This window comes from Moschus berezovskii, chromosome 7 (assembly GCF_049115385.1).
Source record: "Moschus berezovskii isolate FMDL1 chromosome 7, NW_MosBer_1.0, whole genome shotgun sequence".
NCBI classification, from domain to species: Eukaryota; Metazoa; Chordata; class Mammalia; order Artiodactyla; family Moschidae; genus Moschus; species Moschus berezovskii.
Window position 1 is genome coordinate 15,494,700 of NC_142466.1, and position 27,767 is coordinate 15,522,466.

Below are 27,767 nucleotides of genomic sequence, written 5' to 3' on the forward strand. Positions count from 1 at the left end.
ACAAAATGCTGAAGTGATTTTCAGGAAAGGAGGATAGACTGAGGTTCAGGGGAGTAAGTGTCAAATATGGAATGAAGGTGAAATGAAACATAGGTTTGAAGTGAGTGACACAGATTTGGCATAAGCGCTGAGGAGAATGAACAGAAAATTTCCTGTTGACCAAACTGGAAATTGACTAAAGACAAAGGACAAATATAGCGGCTACAGTTTAAAATGTCTATCAATAGGAGAATGGATGCAAAATATAGTAATCTATACAACAGAAGACAAGGAAAGAATGATTAATGAACACAAAAACATTAATGAGTCTTGAAAACAGAGCAAGAAAGAGCAATCTTAACTCAAGCAAAATAAGAGTTATACAACGTATGACTTTATTTGTATGAAGTTCTAGAATATACAAAGTAATTATTTAGGAAGGATACTAAACAGTAGATGCTTCCAGAGGATGGTATAGACATGGGCTGATTAGCAAGGAGCATGAGAGCATGAGGTAATGGTAATGATCCTGTTCTATATCCTTCTAAGGATTTGGCTTTCTAAGCTGCAGATTTTTGTTAAAACTCAGGTGCTATCTTTAGATTTGTGCATTTCCTTGTAAAGTTTTAAATATAAAAAAGCTCCACAAAACTATAGACAAATGTTTGGTGAAGGACCTGATAAAATATTTGTGAGGACAATAACTGCTGTCTCTAGTTTATTTTGAAATACACTCAAAGAATAATGTAGATTAGTGGATTAGCAGAGGGATGGACAGATGTGATAAAGCAAATATAATAAAGCAATGATAGAATCTGGACTGCAGACCAAAAAAAAAAAGGAGTTGTTATGGTTTAAATAATTAAATATGCAGCATAATTAATTTGTAAGAAATCAGTTGAATTGGTCCAGCTAGAGATCTAAACAAGTACAGTAGAAGGAATAAGTTGAAATTGTTAGCAAAAGTATTATTTTATGTAATGGACAACAAAGCTTAACCTAAGTAAGAAAAGAAATGAGATCAGAAAGGGAGCTATTAGGAAAGGTGGGGGAAAACCCCAAAACTCTGGGGTATCCATGAAACTGAAGAACAGGGACAGGATGAATGAGGATATGAGAGATGTGGGAGAATGAAGGTTATTATGGAAGATCAGTTTGTCAGAATTTAAGGAGGAATTCAGAGTTGGGCAATTCCAGGCAAAACAGTGAGGACATACAATAGATTTAATACTATCAAAACAGAGATCACAATGACATTTCTATAACTGTACATAATCTATTAAAATAAAAAGACCACTAAACAATAGGAGCTAGACACAAAACATAAAATAGGATTCCTAGTGAAGTAATTCATAACTGCTATTATAAATACCAAGAAATTTAAATTTCTAAAAGAGGAACTATAAATATTGTAAGGTTTTCAGGAGACAGTGGATGAATGGTTTGATGGGGCTAGATAAAAGAGTATGTCAAATAGGTGGAAAATAGCATGGACAAATAAGAGAAAGCAAATTGTCACTGAACTGACTACAAGTAACTAATACAATGTTTTAGTTTTTCCATCTATCAAATGACAGTAACAACATGGGCTTTTTACCTATCTCCAAGGGCTATTGATAGATGATAAATAAAATTAATTTTAAACATGAAGGAGAAAAAAAGTGATCTGTGCAGCACTGCCCATAATAGCAAACCCTTGGAAATAATTAAATGACCATCAATAGAAGATGGCTAAATAACTATAGATAATATTAACACAATTGGCCATTACACAGCAATTAAGAGGAATGAACCAGACTAACAAATATAAACACAGATACAGATATAAACACAGATACATAAACAACATTATATATTTACATATATATGAAATGTAAAAAAGTATATAATGTTGCTTATGGATATGTACGTAATGTATAGTAAGAGTATAAAAACAAACATAAGAAGGATTAACAACAAATTCAGCATAATGATTATCTCATCTCTGGGGAGAAAAGAAGGAAATGAAATCAAGATGGATACTAACAAAGGAATTTTCAACTCTACCTGTCCTGTTTTACTTCTTTAAAAAAGAAATCTGGGGCATTCCCTGGTGGTCCAATGGTTAGGACTCGGTAGTCTCACTGTCGGGGCCCCAGGTTCCATCCTTAGTTGGGGGAACTAAGATCCTGCAAGCCATATGGATCTTGGGTGTGGCCAAGAAAAAAAAAAAAAAACCTGAAGCAAACACTGCAAAATGCTACTGGACAAAGCTAGACAGTAAGAGTTTTATAGGTATTCATCTATGCTTTATCCTTGAAACGTGTAAGAACACAAAAAGGTACAACATTATAGTATAAAAAATGCAATATCACTACCATACATGTTATTACTAACAATTATGTTCTCTTATACAAATCTATAAGACTGTCAGGTAAATATCCTCAAACCTTTAGGAAGTGCTTACAATCTATATATTGAAAGTGATCTGAAAAGTATCTGACATTTTCTGGGTCTGGGTATGTTAATACATGACAGTAAAACAGAACTGAGGGACTTTCCTAGCAGTCCAGTAGTTAAGACTCCATGCTTCCAGTGCAGAGGGCATGGGTTCTATCTCTAATCAGGGAACTAAGATCCCACATGTTGCACAGTCAAAAAACCAAAATTGAAAAAAAAAAGAAAGAAAAACAGAAATGACAAAACTACTATAGTGATTAACACTGAAATTATAAAGATATTCAAGTCCCCTTAAGTCATCATGAAAGATATTAATAATGAGGCAACAGATGACTATGTTCTCTATATCTTCTAATCTTTTATAAATGGCATTACTTTTATAACCAGAAAAAAAAACTGTAAAGAAAAGATATCAACAATCTTATCTTGATTACGTTTTTCTTAATTATTTTAAAATTTTCTTCATAGAAATGTTTTTCTTTTTCCATCTTTTTCATTTCATTCCAAATTCCTAAGGAAATGAACAGCTCTGAGGCATGAAACTTCCGTTCAAAATTATAATATACACACTTTGAGAAGTTCTTAAAAACTGACAAAGTAGAAAACAAATAATTTTAAATATGCTGCAAAAGAAGCAATAGTCCATGAAAAATCTATGATTTTCGCACCTACTGCATTCCATATCTTCAGGCCAAGGAACACCAAACATCTCCATGAGCTTCGAACACTCACTGTAAGCCCGCTGACAGAGCCTACGGCAGGGAAGTGTGACACGTCCGTATTCCATACAAATAGGAGCATAGAGTGCACAGAGAAATGGCCGGAAATCCCGAGAGCAATCCAAATTCACCATAGGGTGGAATGGCTAGGAAAAAGTTCAAATCACATCATTAGATGAAGAGTTGTATATAAGTTAAAGTTTTCTTCATATATAACATGGCAATATTCTTGTTTTTTCTGTTTTAGAAGATTTCTGAAGGCAATCAAAATTTTCTGAAGGGAAGTTTCTGTTTTTTCCAACAAAACCCTCTTTTACCCAGAATCACCTAGAGATTCTGATTTGGTTAAGTATGAGGTGTATTGCAGAATCCCTATGGATATGTTAATTATTACAGGTGATATTAATGAAAAGGCCTGGCTGAGAACAACAAATAACAATACAGTCCATTTTGCAAAGAAAAATCCAAAAAAGATACGTGTCAAATGCTCAGAAACCTAATTAAACTCCAATACTTTGGCCCCCTCACGCGACGAGTTGACTCACTGGAAAAGACTCTGATGCTAGCAGGGATTGGGGGCGGGAGGAGAAGGGGACGACAGAGAATGAGTTGGCTCAATGGCATCACTGAGACAATGGACATGAGTTTGAGTGAACTCCGGGAGTTGGTGATGGACAGGGAGGCCTGGCGTGCTGTGATTCATGGGGTCGTAAAGAGTCGGACACGACTGAGCGATTGAACTGAACTGAATGGGATTATAAGAAATTTCAATTTTCTTTTTCTTATGTACTTCAATTTCTGTATTTTTGTCAACTAACATATATCAATAGGAGAGGAGGACAAAAAATGAAAGGAAAGCGTAAGAGAGGAAGTTCAGTTCAGTTCAGTCGCTCAGTCCTGTCTCTTTGCGACCCCATGAACCACAGCACGCCAGGCCTCCCTGTCCATCACCAACTCCCAGAGTTTAACCAAACTCACATCCATTGAGTCAGTGATCCCATCTAACCATCTGTCCCCTTCTCCTGCCTTCAATCCTTCCAAACAAGAGAGGAAGAGTAGTCGTTATTATACACAGTAGTACATATTTTGAGGTGGGAGGTAAAGGAAGAGATACCACTTTGGTCTCATATTTTCCTGTTCTTTTTACATTAAAGGAAAATTTTAGAAATATACACTAGAATTCTTTGAACCCTGAAATCATATGAAGTAAACAGAGCTAACACTGTATTATGATATTAAGGAAATGAAAAAATAGTGGCCCCAAACATAAAACCATATTAAAATTATCATAATAACTACAGGAATAGATCAATTATCCCAAGAAATGTACATCTGGGCTTTTGACTACCAAATATTTTTTTCACATGTTTATATAACTGGTTTCAGAGTCATTGGTGATTTTTAAATAGTAACATATTCTCACCACAAGGCCTTTCCACTAAGACTCAATCAATTTATTTCTACATTGATATAAAACATTTTCCAGAAGGCTTCTATACAGAACGCAGTCACAAAACCAAGAGTCACTTAGAGAAACTTATGTTAAAAGAAGTTAACTGTGTAAGAGATGTGATAACTAATATATAACTGTATGTGATGATCACTTTACCACTTATTATCATGATCACTATATAGAATATATATATTAATATATAAATATAACACTATATATAATATTATATATACACTATATATAATAAATATAACATATATTTATATATAATAACATATAACAAACTATATGCAATCAGCACTTCCAAGCATGAAGAAATAATTTAAATTAATAACTTTAAATTAAATCAATGTTTCCATCAAGAACAACTTCAAAATATAGGAAAAGTTTTAAAGTATCTATTGAAGGCTACTAGAGAATTACTGAAGGAAAAGAACTAGACACACCAGGAATCAGAGAGCAGGGAAGCACGCAGAGGTGGCCTGATAAGTGCAGCCACTTCTCCAAAGAGGTATCTGTTAAACCTGGGTGTAAGGCAGAGACTGAGAAGCAAGTTTTGCCCAGACTAATGCTAGAGAACCAAGAAACCAGCAGGGCTCTGGTAGTTGTGCAAGACCATAGACAGCACATGTATCATGAATCACCTTGCTGTACCCCCTGAACCTAACACAACACTGTGAATCGATGATGCTCCAATATAAAATAAAAATTAGAAGAAAAAAAAAAAAGACTACAGACAAAATTCAAAACAAAAGTGAAAGATTGGTGAACAGGGAAGTACCTAGGTTTGGGCCTGACACAGAGCTAATTTTCCCTTCAGGATATTTGAAAATTTTGGAGACGCACAGGGCAGGAGGTTAAAAAGCTAAGCACAAAGCCTCTGAAAAGCAGAGTGAAGATTTGGGCAGTGTTATCAGTATGAGGAAACATAAATTAGAGGCTCAAGTCCAGCTAGGGGAAATGAGCATAAATCACTCGCAGCTGGAAGCCCCTCCCCTGAGTGACCACACTTCACCAATGGGGGCAAATAACAGGGAGGCAGAGACCGATCAAAACTGAAACCCAGCCTCAACTCAGCTCAGTCCCAAGACTGTAGATGAGAAATATGTTTGAGAAAATAAAAGATGAAGGATTTCATAAAATTGGAATCTATCATTAGTTCAGTTCAGTTCAGACGCTCAGTCGTGTCTGACTCTTTGAGACCCCATGAATCACAGCACGCCAGGCCTCCCTGTCCATCACCTACTCCCAGAGTTCACTCAAACTCATGTCCATCGAGGTGGTGATGCCATCCAGCCGTCTCATTCTCTGTCGTCCCTGTCTCCTCCTGCCCCCAATCCCTCCCAGCATCAGAGTCTTTTCCAGTGAGTCAACTCGTCGCATGAGGTGGCCAAAGTATTGGAGTTTCAGCTTCAGCATCAGTCCTTCCAATGAACACCTAGGATTGATCTCCTCTAGAATGGACTGGTTGGATCTCCTTGCAGTTCAAGGAACACTCAAGCGTCTCTCCAACACCACAGTTAAAAAGCATCAATTGTTCGGCGCTCAGCTTTCTTCACAATCTAATTCTCACATCCATACATGACCACGGGAAAAACCATAGCCTTGACTAGACGGACCTTGGTTGGCAAAGTAATGTCTCTGCTTTTTAATATGCTATCTAGGTTGGTCATAACTTTCCTTCCAAGGAGTAAGCGTCTTTTAATTTCATGGCTGCAACCAGCACCCGCAGTGATTTTGGAGCCCCCCCAAAAACAAAGTCTGACACTGTTTCCACTGTTTCCCCATCTGTTTCCCATGAAGTGATGGGACCGGATGCCATGATCTTTGTTTTCTGAATGTTGAGCTTCAAGCCAACCTTTTCACTCTCCTCTTTCATTTTCATCAAGAGGCTTTTGAGTTCCTCTTCACTTTCTCCCATAAGGGTGGTGTCATCTGCATATCTGAGGTTATTGATATTTCTCCCGGCAATCTTGATTCCATCTTGTGCTTCTTCCAGCCCAGTGTTCCTCATGATGTACTCTGCATATAAGTTAAATAAGTACGGTGACAATATACAACCTTGACGCACTCCTTTTCCTATTTGGAACCAGTCTGTTCCATGACCAGTTCTAACTGTTGCTTCCTGACCTGCATACAGGTTTCTCAAGAGGCAGGTCAGGTGGTCTGGGATTCCCATCTCTTTCAGAATTTTCCACAGTTTATTGTGATCCACACAGTCAAAGGCTTTGGCATAGTCAACGAAGCAGAAATAGATGTTTTTCTGGAACTCTCTTGCTTTCTCCATGATCCAGCGGATGTTGGCAATTTGATCTCTGGGGCCTCTGCCTTTTCTAAAACCTGCTTGAACATCTGGAAGTTCACGGTTCACAAATTGCTGAAGCCTGGCTTGGAGAATTTTGAGCATGACTTTACTAGTGTGTGAGATGAGTGCAATTGTGCGGTAGTTAGAGCATTCTTTGGCATTGCCTTTCTTTGGGATTGGAATGAAAACTGACCTTTTCCAGTCCTGTGGCCACTGCTGAGTTTTCCAAATTTGCTGGCATATTGAGTGCAGCACTCTCACAGCATCATCTTTCAGGATTTGAAATAGCTCAATTGGAATTCTATCACCTCCACTAGCTTTGTTAGTAGTGATGCTCTCTAAGGCCCACTTGACTTCACATTCCAAGATGTCTGGCTCCAGGTGAGTGATCACGCCATCGTGATTATTTTGGTCGTGAAGATCTTTTTTGTACAGTTCTTCTGTGTATTCTTGCCACCTCTTCTTAATATCTTCTGCTTCTGTTAGGTCCATACCATTTCTGTTCTTTATCGAGCCTATCTTTGCATGAAATGTTCCCTTGGTATCTCTAATTTTCTTGAAGAGATCTCTTGCTTTTCCTATTCTGTTGTTTTCCACTATTTCTTTGCATTGATCACTGAGGAAGGCTTTCTTATCTCTCCTTGCTATTCTTTGCATTCAGATGCTTATATCTTTCCTTTTCTCCTTTGCTTTTCACTTCTCTTCTTTTCACAGCTATTTGTAAGGCCTCCTCAGACAGCCATTTTGCTTTTTTGCATTTCTTTTCCATGGGGATGGTCTTGGTTCCTGTCTCCTGTACAATGTCACAAACCTCCGGCCATAGTTCATCAGGCACCCTATCTATCAGATCTAGTCCCTTAAATCTATTTCTCACTTCCACTGTATAATCATCAGGGATTTGATTTAGGTCATATCTGAATGGTTTATTGGTTTTCCCTACTTTCTTCAATTGGTCTGAATTTGGCAATAAGGAGTTCATGATTTGAGCCACAGTCAGCTCCTGGTCTTGTTTTTGCTAACTGTATACAGCTTCTCCATCTTTGGCTGCAAAGAATATAATCAATCTGATTTCGGTGTTGACCATCTGGTGATGTCCATGTGTAGAGTCTTCTCTTGTGTTGTCGGAAGAGGGTGTTTGCTATGACCAGTGCGTTCTCTTGGCAAAACTCTATTAGCCTTTGCCCTGTTTCATTTCGTACTCCAAGGCCAAATCTGCCTGTTACTCTAGGCGTTTCTTGACTTCCTACTTCTGCATTCCAGTCCCCTATAATAAAAAGGACATCTTTTTTGGGTGTTAGTTCTAAAAGATCTTGTCGGTCTTCATAGAACCGTTCAACTTCGGCTTCTTCAGCATTACTGGTTTGGGCATAGACCTGGATTACTGTAATATTGAATGGTTTGCCTTGGAAACGAACAGAAATCATTCTGTCATTTTTGAGATTGTATCCAAGTACTGCATTTCGGATTCTTTTGTTGACCATGATGGCTACTCCATTTCTTCTAAGGGATTCCTGCCCACAGTAGTAGATATAATGGTCATCTGAGTTAAATTCACCCATTCCAGTCCATTTTAGTTCACTGATTCCTAGAATGTCTACATTCACTCTTGTCATCTCCTGTTTGACCACTTCCGATTTGCCTTGATTCTTGGACCTAACATTCCAGGTTCCTATGCAATATTGCTCTTTACAGCATCGGACCTTGCTTCTATCACCAGTCACATCCACAACTGGGTATTGGTTTTGCTTTGGCTCCATCCCTTCATTCTTTCTGGAGCTATTTCTCCACTGATCTCCAGTAGCATAATTGGCACCTACCAACCTGGGGAATCTATCATAAGAGGGACCAAATGAAAATTCTCTAAGTGAAATACATAAATGATGAAATTAAGAGCTCTTTAGATATATTAGAATAAAGAACTGGCAAAATGGAAAACAAGGCAATAGAAAAAGCACACAGACCAAAAACTACTGAAAAATACAGAAAAAAGCATAATAGATGTGTAAAACACATGAAAATGTTTAGGATATACATAACTGGAACTTCAAAAGAGGGAAGAAAGAATGAACAGAGGCAATATATAACAAGATGAGGGTCAAGAATTTGTCAAAACCGATTAAAGACAACCTATAGATTCAAAAAGTAATGCAAATCCCCAGAAGAATACATACAAAAAATATACCTAAGCATATCGCATTTGAACTGTGGAAAACCAAAGAAAAATACCATAAAAAAAAACCAATAGGGGAAAAAATGACACCTTAACAGAACAACTACTGCTGGACTTTGGAATAATAGAAAACAACAGAATGATTTATTTAAAGAGCTAAGAGAAAACAGCTGCTCACCATAATACTAGGGTCAGCAGAAATACCCTTTAATAAGTGAATGCAAAGTAAAGACATTTCAGATGGACAAAAACAGAAAAATTACTGGCCCAAACCTACACTAAAAGATAAAAGTAATCTAGATGAAAATTCAAAAGAAATTAAAATCCACAAAAGAGGTGAATATGTGGGAAAATAGAAATGAATATTCTCTGTAAAAACAAAAAATAATGCCTTAAAAGACATATAAAATACAAAATAATTATGTGTAATAATAAAATGATAAAGACAGGGGTCAGAGGAACACTAATGGGAGAGTGATCAAAGTTATTGTTTTTATTAGAATATTGCAAATTAAGAGTACATATCATAATTTATGGGGTAAGGAATAAAAGAATGCAAAACTAACTAGGTAACAAAGAGAGAAAGAGAATAATACAAAAGAGTCAAGATATGAGAGAAAAAGGCAAACAGTTTGGAAAAACTGAAATCGAATAAAAGGTGGTAGATATTAACCCAAGTACATCACCAATTGCATTATATATAAATGAAATATCAACTACATAAGAGAGTAAGATTGCTGGAGTAGGTACAAAGAATATATGCTGATAGGAATGTAAAATGAGGCAACCACTATGGAAAAAGTTTGGCAACCACTCAAGCAGTTAAACATAAAATTGCCACATGAGCCGGTACTTCCACTCCTAGGAATATACTCCAAATAATTTTAAATCATGTTTAAGCAAAAATAATCCTGCTTACTTAACTTATATGCAGAGTACATCATGCAAAATGCCAGGCTGGACAAAGCACAAGCCGAAATAAAGATTGCCAGGAGAAATATCAATAAGCTCCAATATGCAGATGACACGACGCTTACAGCAGAAAGCAAAGAAGAATCAAAGAGCCTCTGGATGAAAGTGAAACAGGAGGGTGAAAAAGCTGGCTTATACCTCAACATTCAGAAAACTAAGATCACAGCAACCAGTCCCATAACTTCATGGCAAATAGACAAGGAAACAATGGAAACAGTGACAGACTATTGGGGGACTCCAAAATCACTGCAGATGGTGACCATGGCCATGAAATTAAAAGATGCTTGCTCCTTGGAAGAAAAGTTATGACCATCCTAGATGGCATATTAAAAAGCAGTGACATTACTTTGCCAACAAAGGTCTGTCTAGTCAAAGCTATGGTTTTTCCAGTGGTCACGTATGGATGTGAGAGACTGACTACAAAGAAAGCTAAGCGCCAAAGAATTGATGCTTTTGAACTGTGGTGTTGGAGAAGACTCTTCAGAGTCTCTTGGAAAGCAAAGAGATCCAACCAGTCCATCCTAAAGGAAATCAGTCCTGGGTGTTCATTGGAAGGACTGATGCTGAAGCTGAAACTCCAATACTTTCACCACCTAATAGGAAGAACTGACTCATTGCAAAAGACCCTGATGCTGGGAAAGACTGAAGGCGGGAGGAGAAGGGGATGACAGAGGATGAGATGGTTGGATGGCATCACTGACTAAATGGACAGGAGTTTGAGCAGGCTCCAGGAGTTGGTGATGGACAGAGAGGCCTGGCGTGCTGCAGTCCATGGGGTTGCAAAGAGTCAGACATGACTAAGCGACTAAACTGAACTGAAGCAAAAATGTGCATATGAATGTTCATAACAGAGTTGAGTTATTCATAATAACCAAAAAGAGCAAAATAAAGCAAAAGCAAGCAAAGGAAAGGAAATAATAAAGAAGAGAAATCAATGACACTGAAATAAGAAAATCAATTTAAAAAAAAAAAATCACTCAACCCAAGAGCTGGTTCTTTGAAAACTTTAGTAAAATTGACAGGCTTGTAGTAAGAATGATTTAAAAAAGACAGAGAGAAACACAACTTAACCAATATCAAGAATGAAAAAGAGGGTATCACTACTCTATCGACATTAAAAATATAATAAGGAAAGACTTCCCTAGTGGCCCAATGGTTAAGAATCCGCCTGCCAATGCAGGGACAAAGGTTCAATCCCTGGTCCAGGAAGATCCCTCATGCTTCAGAGTGACATGCCTGTGTGCTACAACTACTGAAGCCCACACACCCTAAAGCCCATGCTCTGCAACAAGAGAAGACACCACAATGAAAAGCCTAAGGAAAGAGTAGCCCCCACATTCTGCAACTACTGAAAGACTACATGCAGCAACAAAAACCCAGCACAGCCAAAACTAACTTTCACTTTCCAAAAAAATGTTAAAAATATATAAGTAATATTACAAACAACTCTATGCATAAAAACCAGGCAATTTAGATGAAGTAGACCAATTCCTCAGAAGTCAGACTACCAAAACTCACCCAAGATGAAACTGATAAGCTGAACGGTCCTATAACTATTCAACAAATTGAACCTGTAGTTTATTTTTTTTTTCTATATTAAAATTTATTTCATGCCAGAAAAGAAGGACAGACTAAAAATAAGCCTACTAAAGAGGCCAGGGTGCTAGAAGACTAGTGCATTACCTGGAACCCAGACCCACTCCTGGGAGGTGGCTGGGGCTGCTCACCCCAGGTGGACAGATGTTGATACTGCCCTTCAAATGGACTCCAACTTGGGGTTCTGCTGCTGCTAAGTCACTTCAGTCGTGTCCGACTCTGTGTGACCCCATAGACAGCAGCCAACCAGGCTCCCCCGTCCCTGGGATTCTCCAGGAAAGAACACTGGAGTGGGTTGCCATTTCCTTCTCCATGAACCTGTAGTTTAAAATCTCCTGAAAAAAGGTATTCAGGCCTGATGTTTTCATTAGTAAAATCTAACAATTTTCAAAGAATACCAATTCTACACAATCTCTTTCAGAAAACAGCAGAGAACGAATCTGAACAAATTCTATGAAGACTGGATTACTTAACATTCAGTTCAGTTCAGTTGCTCAATCGTGTCTGACTCTTTGAGACCCCATGGACTGCAGCAAGCCAGGTATCCCTGTTCATCACCAACTCCTGGAGTTTACTCAAACTCATATCCATTGAGTCGGTGATGCCATCCAACCATCTCATCCTCTGTCGTCCCCTTCTCCTCCTGCCCTCAATCTTTCCTAGCATCACGGTCTTTCCCTATGAGTCAGTTCTTCGCATCAGGTGGCTGAAGTATTGAAGTTTCAGCTTCAACTTCAGTCCTTCCAATGAATATTCAGGACTGATTTCCTTTAGAATGGACTGGTTGGACCTCCTTGCAGTCCAAGGGACTCTCAACAGTCTTCTCCAACACCACAGTTCAAAAGCATCAATTCTTCGGCAATCAGCTTTCTTTATAGTCCAATTCACACATCCATGCATGACTACTGGAAAAACCATAGCCTTGACTAGATGGACCTTTGTTGGCAAAGTAATGCCTCTGCTTTTTAATATGCTGTTTAGGTTGGCCATAACTTTTCTTCCAAGGAGCAAGCATCTTTTAATTTCATGGCCACGGTCACCATCTGCAGTGATTTTGGAGCCCAAAAACATAAAGTCTGTCACTGTTTCCCCATCTATTTGCCATGAAGTGATGGGACCAGATGCCATGATCTTAGTTTTCTCAATGTTGAGCCTCAAGCCAACTTTTTCACTCTCCTCTTTCACTTTCATCAAGAGGCTCTTTAGTTCTTCTTCGTTTCCTGCCACAAGGATGATGTCATCTGCATATGTGAGGTTATTGATATTTCTCCCAGCAATCTTGATTCCAGCTTGTGCTTCTTCCAGCCCAGTGCTTCTCATGTACTCTGCATATAAGTTAAATAAGCAGGGGGACAATATACAGCCTTGATGTACTCCTTTCCCAATTTGGAATCAGTCTGTTGTTCCATGTTCAGTTCTAACTGTTGCTTCCTGACCTGCATACAGATTTCTCAAGAGACAGATCAGGTGATCTGGTATTCCCATCTCTTTCAGAATTTTCCACAGTTTGTTGTGATCCACACAGTCAAAGGCTTTGGCACAGTCAATAAAGCAGTCAATAGATGATTTTTTGGAACTCTCTTGCTTTTTCGATGATCCAACGGATGTTGGCAATTTGATCTCCGGTTCTTTTGCCTTTTCTAAAACCAGCTTGAACATCTGGAAGTTCATGGTTCACATACTGTTGAAGCTTGGCTTGGAGAATTTTGAGCATTACTTTACTAGTGTGTGAGATGAGTGCAATTGTGCGGTAGTTTGAGCATTCTTTGGCATTGCCTTTCTTAGGGATTGGAATGAAAACCGACCATTTCCAGGTCTGTGGCCACTGATGAGTTTTCCAAATTTGCTGGCATGTTGAGTATAGCACTTTCACAGCATCATCTTTTAGGATGTGAAATAGCTCAACCTCCACTACCTTTGTTCGTAGATGCTTCCTAAGGCCCACTTGACTTCACATTCCAGGATGTCTGGCTCTATTTAAATGATCATACCATCATGATTATCTGGGTCGTGAAGATCCTTTTCGTATAGTTCTTCTGTGTATTCTTGCCTCCTCTTCTTAATATCTTCTGCTTCTGTTAGGTCCAGACCATATCTGTCCTTTATGGAGTTAAACAACCTTGCTATTCCAAATAGCAAGGAGAGATAAGAAAGCCTTCCTCAGTGATCAGTGCAAAGAAATAGAGAAAAACACTAGAATGGGAAAGACTAGAGATCTCTTCAAGAAAATTAGAGATACCAAGGGAACATTTCAAGCAAAGATGGGCTCCATAAAGGACAGAAATGGCATGGATCTAACAGAAGCAGAAGATATCAAGAAGAGGTGGCAAGAATACACATACGATCTCCTTAATATTAAAGCAAAACAAAAGTGTGTTAGTCGCTCAGTCATATCTGACTCTCTGTGTTCTCATGGAATGTAGCCCGACAGTCTCCTCCCATCCATGGAAAGCTCCAGGAAAGAATACTGAAGTGGGGTGCCATTCCCTTCTCCAGGGGATCTTCCTGACCCAGGGATTGAACCTGTGTCTCCTGCATTGCAGGCAGATTCTTTACTGAGTCACCAAGGAAGCCCAACAAAGATAATACAAAAGATGAAAACTATAGACTAATACTACCCCCTTTAAAAAATGCAAAATCCTTCATAAAATAGTAGGAAATCAAGTCCCAGAATATATTAAAAGTATTACACAACACACAACTTAGTAGGATTTGTTCCAGAAATCCAAAGCTGGTTCAATACTCCATCATCAATGTAATCCACCAAATCAACAGGCTAACATAACAGAGAAATCACACAATCGTACCAAATGATGCAGAAAAAGCATTCGTGATTTTAAAAGTTTTCAGCAAACGAGATATAGAAAGTAACTTCCTCAACTTGATAAAGTATATATACAAAAACTCTATAGTAAACATCAGACTTTGTTGTGAAATATGGGATTTCTATCTTTAATGTTGGAAACAAGGGAAGAATGCCTAGTCCCACCACTCATATTCAGCAGAGTACTAGAAGTCCCATCAGCACCAAACAAGAAAAGGAAATAAAAAGTGTAGAGATTGGGAGGCTAGAAGATGGCAGAGGAATAGGACGGGGCGACCACTTTCTCCCCCACAAATTCAACAAAAGAACATTTGAACACTGAGTAAATTCCACAAAACAACTTCTGAATGAGGACATCAGGCACCCAGAAAAGCAGCTCAGTGTCTTCAAAAGGAGGTAGGAAAGAGTATAAAAAATAAAAAGAGAGACAAAAGAGGGAGGGACGGAGCTCCATCTGGGGAAGGGAGGCTTAAAAAAAATAGAAGTTTCCAAACGCCTGGAAACAGTCACTGGCGAGTCTGTGGCCAGCCTTGGAACCTCAGAGGGCCACATAACCGGGAGAGAAAAGAAATAAATAATTAAAACCCACAGACTAAATGCTCAGAGGAAACTCTCAGGGGAGAAATGGTGCAACCTGCCCACACCCAACACTAGCAAGGGTAAGCTGGGCAGGGAGGCGTCTGTGCAGCGCTTAGAGAGAGGACCAGGCCTGAATGCCCCGAGGGCAATCTGAGGGCGTTAACAGGAGATAGCTAAGCAGAAGGTGGGATAGCGACCCTGCGGAAAGGCAAAAAGTCCCAACCTAAGACTCCGCCAGCCCCGCTCACAGAACAAAGGCCTGAGCAGAGCAAGCCGGCTGTGATCAGCCCATCCCCCAACCCCCACTGGGACAGGCAGGGAGGGCAGCCAGCGCCAGAAGGGGAAACCGCGGCCCCAGAGAGGCCTCCCATACCAAGCTGCAGGCAGGCTTCCTTGCTAACCAAGACTTCTTGGGTTCGGGCCGGTGGATATCTGCCTGAGAAGGTGAGCCGGTTGTACACCCAGAAAACCGAGCGGCAGGGACTGGGGAGGCAATAAGTCGCAGCGACCACACTCACCAAACGCCTGGCCACCTGAGCTGCTCAGACCGCGGAAGGCACAAAACGCAGGCCCAGCCAAGTCTGCGCCTTTGTGGAGTACCTGAACCCGAGGACCTGAACCTGAGCCACTCAGACCTGGGAAGTGCATGCATCCCAGCGCCGGCTGTGGACAGTTCCCGACAGAGCAACCTACAGCCTGAGCAGCATAAACAGGAAAAGTACACATGCTGCGAGCGGGGGCAATCCCAGTGTAGCTGAGACACTGTAAGCACTCCCCACAGACGCCAGGGATATTTGCTAGCAGCATCCCTCCCTCCCCACAGCACGTCGGAACAGGTGAACCTATTAAAATGTCCACCACCGCCCCCGTGTATCAGGGCGGGAATTAGACACGGAAGAGACCAGTAAACAGAAGAGCTTAAACAGAAAGAACGGCCTTGGATGTGACAGATGGAGAAGTCTTGAGCCTACTACAAGAATAAGACCGAAAACCAGAGGCAGAGGCTTAACTCCAAATCCTGAGAACACCAGAGATCTCCTGTTCCAGGGAACATTAATTGATAGGAGCCCATCAAATGCCTTCATACATACACTGAAACCAGGCACCACCCAAGAGTCAACAAGTTTCAGAGAAAGACATACCATGCAAATTTGCCAGCAACACAGGAGAATAGCCCTGAACTTCAATATACAGGCTGCCCAAAGCCACTCCAAACCCACTGACATCTCAAACTCATTACTGGACACTTTATTGCACTCCAGAGAGAAGAAATCCAGCTCCACCCACCAGAACACTGACACAAGCTTCCCTAACCAGGGAACCTTGACAAGCCACCTGTCCAACCCCACACACAGCAAGGAAACTACATAATTAAGAGAACTCCACCAACTGTCAGAAGATGAAAGGCCACCCCAAGCACAGCAGTATAAGTAAGATGAAGAGGCAGAGAAATACCCAGCAAGTAAAGGAAAAGGACAAATGCCCACCAACACAAACAAAAGAGGAAGATATAGGGAATCTTGATGAAGAATTTCAAATTTTAATAGTGAAAATGATTCAAAATCTGGAAAGCAAAATGGAGTTACAGATAAATAACCTGGAAAAAAGGATTGAGAAGATGGAAGAAAGGTTTAATAAGGACTTAGAGGACATAAAAAAGAGTCAATATACAATGAATAATGCAATAGATAAGCTGAGAAACACTCTGGAGGGAACAAAGAGTAGAATAATGGAGGCAGAAGACAGGATAAGCAAGCTAGAAGATAGAATTGTAGAAATAAATGAAACAGAGAGGGAAAAAGAAAAACGAATTAAAAGAAATGAGGACAATATTAGAGACCTCTGGGACAATGTTAAACGCTCCAACATTCGAATGATAGGAGTCCCAGAAGAAGAAGACAAAAAGAAAGACCACGAGAGAATACTTGAGGAGATAACAGTTGAAAACTTCCCTAAAATGGGGAAGGAAATAATCACCCAAGTCCAAGAAACCCAGAGAGACCCTAACAGGATACACTCAAGGCGAAATACTCCAAGACACATATTAATCAAATTAACAAAGATCAAACACAAAGAACAAATATTAAAAGCAGCAAGGGAAAAGCAACAAATAACACACAAGGGGATTCCCATAAGGATAACAGCTGATCTTTCAACAGAAACTCTTCAGGTCAGGAGGGAATGGCAAGACATACTTATAGTGATGAAAGAAAGTAACCTACAGCCCAGATTACTATACCCAGCAAGGATCTCATTCAAATATGAAGGAGAAATCAAAAGCTTTACAGACAAGCAAAAGCTGAGAGAATTCAGCATCACCAAACCAGCTCCCTAACAAATACTAAAGGACCTTCTCTAGACAGGAAACACAGAAAGGGTGTATTAACTCGAACCCAAAGCAATAAAGAAAATGGCAATGGGATCATACTTATCAATAATCACCTTAAATGTAAACGGGTTGAATGCCCCAACCAAAAGACAAAGGCTGGCGGAATGGATACAGAAACAAGACCCCCATATATGTTGTCTACAAGAGACCCACCTCAAAACGAGGGACACAGCCTGAAAGTGAAGGGCTGGAAAAAGATATTCCACGCAAACAGAGACCAAAAGAAAGCAGGAGTAGCAATATTCATATCAGATAAAATAGACTTTAAAACAAAGGCTGTGAAAAGAGACAAAGAAGGACACTACATAATGATCAAAGGCTCAATCCAAGAAGAAGATATAACAATTATAAATATTTATGCACCCAACATAGGAGCACTGCAATATGTAAGACAATTACTAACAAGTATGAAAGGGGAAATTAACAACAACACAATAATAGTGGGAGACTTTAATACCCCACTCACACCTATGGATAGATCAACTAAACAGAAAATTAACAAGGAAACACAAACTTTAAGTGATACAATAGACCAGTTAGACCTAATAGATCTCTATAAGACATTTCACCCCAAAACAATGAATTTCACCTTTTTCTCAAGCGCACACGGAACCTTTTCCAGGATAGATCACATCCTGGGCCATAAATCTAGCCTTGGTAAATTCAAAACAATTGAAATCATTCCAAGCATCTTTTCTGACCACAATGCAGAAAGATTAGATCTCAATTACAGGAGAAAAAATATTAAAAATGCCAGCATATGGAGGCTGAACAACACGCTGCTGAATAACGAACAAATCATAGAAGAAATCAAAAGGGAAATCAAAATATGCATAGAAATGAATGAAAATGAAAACACAACAACCCAAAACCTCTGGGACACTGTAAAAGCAGTGCTAAGGGGAAGATTCATAGCAATACAGGCACACCTCAAGAAACAAGAAAATAGTCAACTAAATAACTTAACTCTACATCTAAAGAAACTAGAAAAGGAAGAAATGAAGAATCCCAGGGTAAGTAGAAGGAAAGAAATCTTAAAAATTAGGGCAGAAATAAATGCAAAAGAAACAAAAGAGACCATAGCAAAAATCAACAAAGCCAAAAGCTGGTTCTTTGAGAAGGTAAATAAAATTGACAAACAACGAGCCAGACTCATCAAGAAACAAAGGGAGAAGAACCAAATCAATAAAATTAGAAATGAAAATGGAGAGATCACAACCGGACAACACAGAAATACAAAGGATTATTAGAGAATACTATCAACAATTATATGGCAAATAAAATGGATAACTTGGAAGAAATGGACAAATTCTTAGAAAAGTACAACTTTCCAAAACTGAACCAGGAAGAAATAGAAAATCTTAACAGACCTATCACAAGCATGGAAATAGATGATGTAATCAGAAATCTTCCAGCAAACAAAAGCCCAGGTCCAGACAGCTTCACAGCTGAATTCTTCCAAAAATTTAGAGAAGAGCTAACACCTATTTTACTCAAACTCTTCCAGAAAATTGCTGAGGAAGGTAAACTTCCTAACTCATTCTATGAGGCCACCATCACCCTCATCCCAAAACCTGGTAAAGATCCCACAAAAAAAGAAAACTACAGGCCAATATCACTGATGAACATAGATGCAAAAATCCTTAACAAAATTCTAGCAATCAGAATCCAACAACACATTAAGAAGATCATACATCATGACCAAGTGGGCTTTATCCCAGGAATGCAAGGATTCTTCAATATCCACAAATCAATCAATGTAATACACATTACACAAACTGAAAAATAAAAATCATATGATTATCTCAATAGATGCAGAGAAAGCCTTCGACAAAATTCAACATCCATTTATGATAAAAACCCTCCAGAAGGTGGGAATAGAAGGGACATGCCTCAACATAATAAAAGCTATATATGACAAACCCACAGCAAACATTATCCTCAATGGTGAAAACCTGAAAGCATTTCCCCTAAAGTCAGGAACAAGACAAGGGTATCCACTCTCACCACTACTATTCAACATAGTTCTGGAAGTTTTGGCCACAGCAATCAGAGCAGAAAAAGACATAAAAGGAATACAAATTGGAAAAGAAGAAGTAAAACTTTCACTGTTCGCTGATGACATGATCCTATACACAGAAAACCCTAAAGACTCTACCAGAAAACTACTAGAGCTAATCAATGAATAAAGTTGCAGGATATAAAATCAACACACAGAAATCCCTTGCATTCCTATACACTAATGAGAAAATAGAAAGAGAAATTAAGGCAACTATTCCATTCACTGTTGCAACGAAAAGAATTAAATACTTAGGAATATATCTACCTAAGGAAACAAAAGACCTGTACATAGAAAACTATAAAACACTGCTGAAAGTAATCAAAGAGGACACTAATAGATGGAGAAATATACCGTATTCGTGGACTGGATGAATAAATATTGTGAAAATGAGTATACTACCCAAAATAATTTATACATTCAATGCAATCCCTATCAAGCTACCAAAGATATTTTTCACAGAGCTAGAACAAATAATCTCACAATATGTATGGAAATACAAAAAACCTCGAATAGCCAAAGCAATCTTGAAGAAGAAGAATGGAACTGGGGGAATCAACTTGCCGGACTTCAGGCTCTACTACAAAGCAACAGTCATCAAGACAGTATGGCACTGGCATAAAGACAGAAATATAGATCAATGGAACAAAATAGAAAGCCCAGAGATAAATCCACGCACCTGTGGACACCTTATCTTTGACAAAGGAGGCAAGAATATAAAATGGAGAAAAGACAGTCTCTTTAACAAGTGGTGCTGGGAAAACTGGTTAGCCACTTGTAAAAGAATGAAACTAGCACACTTCCTAACACCATACACAAAAATAAACTCAAAATGGATTAAAGATCTAAATGTAAGACCAGAAACTATAAAACTCCTAGAGGAGAACATAGGCAAAACACTCTCTGACATAAATCACAGCAGGATCCTCCATGACCCACCTCCCAGAATATTGGAAATAAAAGCAAAACTAAACAAATGGGACCTAATTAAAATCAAAAGCTTCTGCACAGCAAAGGAAACTATAAGCAAGGTGAAAAGACAGCCTACAGAATGGGAGAAAATAATAGCAAATGAAACAACTGACAAAGAATTAATCTCCAAAATATACAAGCAGCTCCTGCAGCTCAGTTCCAGAAAAATAAACGACCCAATCAAAAAATGGGCCAAAGAACTAAACAGACATTTCTCCAAAGAAGACATACAGATGGCTAACAAACACAAGAAAAAATGCTCAACATCCCTCATAATCAGAGAAATGCAAATCAAAACCATAATGAGATACCATTTCACACCAGTCAGAATGGTTGCTATACAAAAGTCTACATGCAATAAATGCTGGAGAGGGTGTGGAGAAAAGGGAACCCTCTTACACTGTTGGTGGGAATGCAAACTAGTACAGCCACTATAGAGAACAGTGTGGAGATTCCTCAAAAAACTGGAAATAGAACTGCCATATGACCCAGCAATCGCACTCCTGGGCCATACACACTGAAGAAACCAGAATTGAAAGAAACACATGTACTCCAATGTTCATTGCAGCACTGTTTATAATAGGGAGGACATGGAAGCAACCTAGATGTCCATCTGCAGACGAATGGATAAGAAAGCTTTGGTACATATACACAATGGAGTATTATTCAGCCATTAAAAAGAATACTTTTGAATCAGTTCTAATGAGATGGATGAAACTGGAGCATATTATACAGAGTGAAGTAAACCAGAAAGAAAAACACCAATACAGTATACTAACGCATATATATGGAATTTAGAAAGATGATAACGATAACCCTGTATACGAGACAGCAAAAGAGACACAGGTGTATAGAACAGTGTATTGGACTCTGTAGGAGAGGGCAAGGGTGGGATGATTTGAGAGAATGGAACTGAAACATGTATATTATCATAAGTGAAATGAATCGCCAGTCCAGGTTCAATGCACGAGACAGGATGCTCAGGGCTGGTGCACTGGGATGATCCAGAGGGATAGGATGGGGAGGGAGGTGGGAGGGGGTTCAAGATGGGGAACACATGTACACCCAGGGCGGATTCATGTCAATGTATGGCAAAACCAACCAATATATTATTGTAAAGTAATTAGCCTCCAATAAAAAAAAACTATTTTGTGGTAACTATTTTATTTTAAATTAAAATAAAAAAAATTAAAAATGAACTGTCTAAGGAAGTGTAATACATTACACTTGCAGAAAAAAAAAAAAAAAAGATTTGTATTTCCAAACTTGTTTTTAGAAAAGTTTGCATCAGTTTCTAAAGGACTCTGTGGGAGAGGGCGAGGGAGGCATGATTTGGGAGAATGGCATTGAAACATGTATATTATCATATGTGAAACAAAGCACCAGTCCAGGTTCGACACATGATACAGGATGCACGGGGATGACCCAGAGGGAAGATAAGGGGAGGAGGGAGGTGGGAGGGGGGTTCAGGAAGGAGAACTCATGGACACCCGGGGTGGATTTATGTCAATGTATGGTAAAACCAACCAATATAATATTGTAAAATAATTAGCCTCCAATAAATAAATAAAACACAAAATAAATAAATAAATCTCAACATCTATTACATATTTTAAAAAGTGTAGAGATTGGAAAAAGAAAACTGTCCCTATTTGCATGTGACATTATTGCCTACATAGAACATCCCAAGGAATCTCAAAAACACATTTTTAAATTAGTAACAACAACAAAAAACTAATCAAATTTATTAGTCCTAGAATGAGTAAGTTCAACAAGGTTGCAGCATACAAGAAAAACATACCTAAAAATTAAATTTCTGTATACAATTGTGCTTTTATATATAATGTACATGTAGAAACAAAATTAAAACAATACATTTATAATCACATTTATTTTTTAAAAAAGAAACACCTGGGTATATACTTAACAAAACATATATGGTTTGTGTGCTGAAAACTATAAAATGCTGATGTAATCAAGGAAGATATAAATAAATGAACAGATATATATGTTTTTATTAGTTTGCTAGGGCTGTTGTAACAAAGTCCCTCAAATTGAGTGGCTTAAACAGAAGTTGATTGTGTCACATTTCTGGAAGCTAAAAGTCTGAGATCAAGGTGCTAGCATAGCCATCCTCCCTCTAAAGGTGATAGGGAAACATATGTTCCAGGTATCTTTCTTAGCTTCTAGTAGCTCCTTGCCTTGTGGCAGCACAAACCTAACCTTCACACAGCATTCTCTCCATGCTTCTACACGTATCTTCCCTCTATGTGTACCTGTGTCCAAAATTACCTTTCCTAAGGACACCTGTCATATTGGAACAGGAGTCCCTCACTTCTTCAGTATAAATCTGTCTTAACTAATAACATTTAGAATGACCCTATTTTCAAATAAGGTCACATTCTGAGGTACTGGAGGTTAGGGCTTATTAGAGGCACTCAAGGGACTCCCCTGATGGCTCAGACAGTAAAGGATCTGCCTGCAATGCAGGAGACCCAGGTGCAATCCCTGGATTGGGAAAATGCCCTGGACAAGGGAATGGTTACCCACTCCAGTATTCTTCCCTGGAGAGAATTCCATGGACAGAGGTGCCTGACAGACTACAGTCCATGGGGTCACAGAGAGTCAGACACAACTGAGCAGCTAACACTTTCATTTTTCAGGGGGACTCAAGTCATCCATAACAACACTGTTTATGGACTGGAGATTCAATATCTGATCTCTAGATTGAATAACATTTCTGTCAAAATCCAGTAACACTTTTAGTAGTTAAAGAAAAGCTTATTTGAGATTTTACATGAAAAAAAAAAGTAGAATAAATGAAACAATTTTGGGAAAAAAAAGTGGGAAAAATCTTACTATCCAATTTTAATTAAGATTTACTGTATAGCTAACAAAAATCAAGACACTTTGGTATTGGTGGTAAAACAGACACAAAGATCAACAGGACAGAATAGAGAACCCAAATATAAATCTATACAAGGATAGATAACTGATTTTTGAGGAAGAAGCAAAAGCAGTTCAATGGTGGAAGGACAGATAGCCTTTTCAACAAATAGTGCTGAAGCTAGTGGATATTCACAGGCAAAAAAAATGAAACTTACTTTATACAAATTAACTCAAAATTGATCATAGATTTAAATGTGAGACATAAAAGTAAAAAACTTCACAGAATTTGAGACCCACTTAAGAGTTCTTATAAACGACACCAAAAACACAGAAAATTTGGTAAACTGGACTTTGTTAAAATTTAAGACTTCTATTCTCCTAGACTTTGTTAAAAGGACGAAAAAGCAAGCTATAGACTAAACTATTTACAAACTACCTTTGCAATAAAGGATTTGTATCTAGAATATACAAAGAACTCTCAAAACTCAAAAGTAAAAAACAATTCAATTGAAAATGAACAATAGACATTCACAGACATTTTATCAAAGAAGATATATGAATGGCACATGAAAAGATGTTCAATCTTGTTAGCCATATGGGAAATGCAAGTTAAAATCATGTAAGATATCACATCATATGAGAAAAGCTGAATAAAAAATAGTGAAAATACCAAATGATGGTAAGAATGCTGAGAACATACATCTCTCATACACTGCTCATAGAATGTAAAATTGCAGAACGTCTATGGAAAATAGCTGAATATTTTCTTAAAAATTCAAATACAGGCTTATAATATAACCCAGCAATCACACTCCTGAGCATTTATTCCCCCCAAAGGAAAATTTATGTCTGCACAAAAACCTGTACATGAATGTTCATAGTAGCTTTATTTGTAATAGCAAAAAGCTGGAAACAACTCAGTATCCTTCAGTGGATGAATAAAAAAATTGCAGAACATCTCTATACCGGAATCAGTTCAGTTCAGTCACTCAGTCGTGTCCGACTCTCCGCGACCCCATGAATCACAGCACACCAGGCCTCCCTGTCCATCACCAACTCCCAGAGTTCATTCAAACTCATGTCCACAGAGTCGGTGATGCCATCCAGCCATCTCATTCTCTGTAGTCCCCTTTTCCTCCCGCCCCCAACCTTTCCCAGCATCAGAGTCTTTTCCAGTGAGTCAACTCATCGCATGAGGTGGCCAAAGTTTTGGAGTTTCAGTTTCAACATCAGTCCTTCCAATGAACACCCAGGATTGACCTCCTCTAGAATGGACTGGTTGGATCTCCTTGCAGTCCAAGGGACTCTCAAGAGTCTTCTCCAACACCACAGGTCAAAAGCATCAATTCTTCGGCGCTCAGCTTTCTTCACAATCCAACTCTCACATCCATACATGACCATGGGAAAAACCATAGCCTTGACTAGACAGACCTTTGTTGGCAAAGTAATGTCTCTGCTTTTTAATATACTATCAAGGTTGGTCGTAACTTTCCTTCCAAGGAGTAAGCGTCTTTTAATTTCACGGCTGCAGTCAGCATCTGCAGTGATTTTGGAGCCCAAAAACATAAAGTCTGACACTATTTCCACTGTTTTTCCGTCTATTTCCCATGAAGTGATGGGGCCAGATGCCATGATCTTTGTTTTCTGAATGTTGAGCTTCAAGCCAACCTTTTCACTCTCCTCTTTCACTTTCATCAAGAGGCTTTTGAGTTCCTCTTCACTTTCTGCCATAAGGGCAGTGTCATCTGCATATCTGAGGTGATTGATATTTCTCCCAGCAATCTTGATTCCAGCTTGTGCTTCTTCCAGACCAGCATTCCTCATGATGTACTCTGCATAGAAGTTAAATAAGCAAGGTGACAATATACAGCCTTGACGTACTCCTTTTCCTATTTGGAACCAGTCTGTTGTTCCATGTACAGTTCTGACTGTTGCTTCCTGAACTGCATACAGGTCTCTCAAGAGACAGCTCAGGTGGTCTGGTATTCCCATCTCAAAGGGCAAAATGATAGGATACTGAATGAGGAATTCCCCAGGTCAGTAGGTGCCCAATATGCCACTGGAGATCAGAGGAGAAATAACTCTAGAAGGAATAAAGGGATGGAGCAAAAGTAAAACCAATACCCAGTTGTGGATGTGACCGGTGATAGAAGCAAAGTCCAGTGCTGTAAACAGCAACATTGCATAGGAACCTGGAATGTTAGGTCCATGAATCAAAGCAAATTGGAAGTGGTCAAACAGGAGATGACAAGAGTGAATACAGACATTCTAGGAATCAGTGAATTAAAATGGACTGGAATGGGTGAATTTAACTCAGATGACCATTATATCTACTACTGTGGGCAGGAATCCCTTAGAAGAAATGGAGTAGCCATCATGGTCAACAAAAGTGTCGGAAATGCAGTACTTGGATGCAATCTTAAAAATGACAGAATGATTTCTGTTCGTGTCCAAGGCAAACCATTCAATATTACAGTAATCCAGGCCTATGACCCAACCAGTAACGTTGAAGAAGCCAAAGTTGAACGGTTCTATGAAGACCTACAAGACCTTTTAGAACTAACACCCAAAAAATATGTCCTTTTCATTATAGGGGACTGGAATGCAGAAGTAGGATGTCAAGAAACACCTGGAGTAACAGGCAAATTTGGCCTTGGAGCACGGAATGAAGCAGGGCAAAGGCTAATAGAGTTTTGTCAAGAGAACGCACTGGTCATAGCAAACACCCTCTTCCAACAACACAAGAGAAGACTCTACACATGGACATCACCAGATGGTCAACACCGAAATCAGACTGATTATATTCTTTGCAGCCAAAGATGGAGAAGCTGTATACAGTTAGCAAAAACAAGACCAGGAGCTGACTGTGGCTCAGATCATGAACTCCTTATTGCCAAATTCAGACTTCAATTGAAGAAAGTAGGGAAAACCACTAGACCATTCAGATATGACCTAAATCAAATCCCTTATGATTATACAGTGGAAGTGAGAAATAGATTTAAGGGACTAGATCTGATAGATAGAGGGTGCCTGATGAACTCTGGACGGAGGTTCGTGACATTGTACACGAGACAGGGACCAAGACCATCCCCATGGAAAAGAAATGCAAAAAAGCAAAATGGCTGTCTGAGGAGGCTGTCTGAGGAGGAGCTTACAAATAGCTGTGAAAAGAAGAGAAGCGAAAAGCAAAGGAGAAAAGGAAAGATATAAGCATCTGAATGCAGAGTTCCAAAGAATAGCAAGGAGAGATAAGAAAGCCTTCCTCAGTGATCAATGCAAAGAAATAGAGGAAAACAACAGAATGGGAAAAACAAGAGATCTCTTCAAGAAAATTAGAGATTCCAAGGGAATATTTCATGCAAAGATGGGCTCGATAAAGGACAGAAATGGTATGAACCTAACAGAAGCAAAAGATATTACGAAGAAGTGGCAAGAATACACAGAAGAACTGTACAAAAAAGATCTTCATGACCAAGATAGTCACGATAACGTGATCACTGACCTAGAGCCAGACATCTTGGAATGTGAAGTCAAGTGGGCCTTAGAAAGCATCACTACGAACAAAGCTAGTGGAGGTGATGGAATTTCAGTTGAGCTATTTCAAATCTTGAAAGATGATTCTGTGAAAGTGCTGCACTCAATATGCCAGCAGATTTGGAAAACTCAGCAGTGGCCACAGGACTGGAAAAGGTCAGTCTTCATTCCAATCCCAAAGAAAGGCAATGCCAAAGAATGCTCAAACTACCACACAATTGCACTCATCTCACACACTAATAAAGTCATGCTCAAAATTCTCCAAGCCAGGCTTCAGCAATTTGTGAACCGTGAACTTCCAGATGTTCAAGCAGGTTTTAGAAAAGGCAGAGGCCCCAGAGATCAAACTGCCAAAATCCGCTGGATCATGGAGAAAGCAAGAGAGTTCCAGAAAAACATCTATTTCTGCTTCATTGACTATGCCAAAGCTTTTGACTGTGTGGATCACAATAAACTGTGGAAAATTCTGAAAGAGATGGGAATACCGGAATACTACTCAGCAATTATAAACAGTCACTACTGGTACATGCAGCAACTTGGATGGATCTCAACGGTATTATGCTAAATGAAAAAAGTCATTCTCAAAAGATTATATAGTGTATGATTCTATTTATATAACATTCCTGAAATGACAAAATTATAGGGACAGAGAACAAATTAGTGATTGCCTGGAAACAGGAAAGGGTGGCAGGGAGAAAGGAAGCACAAAGAAGATGTGATAAAAACAGTTCTGTATCGTTTTGGTGTTTTGTGGGGTTTTTGGCCATGCTGTGGGTCTTGTGGGATCTCAGTTCCCCAACCAGGGATCTGAACTCATGTCCCCTGCAGTGGAAGCACAGAATCCTAACCACTGGACTTCCAGGGAATTTCCACAGTATCTTAACCAAA

The 27,767-nt window shown here is 39.0% G+C and overlaps 1 protein-coding gene across 2 annotated transcripts in view; it reads right to left on the reverse strand.

Moving 5' to 3' along the window:
* FZD3 (frizzled class receptor 3) overlaps nt 1–27,767 on the reverse strand; it is a 126,568-nt gene that overhangs the window by 77,440 nt on the left and 21,361 nt on the right. For both annotated transcript variants that reach the window (XM_055428078.2, XM_088837824.1), the window contains exon 3: nt 3,087–3,283. In XM_055428078.2, the coding sequence (XP_055284053.2) occupies nt 3,087–3,283 (197 nt within the window). The remainder of the gene's footprint in view (nt 1–3,086; nt 3,284–27,767) is intronic.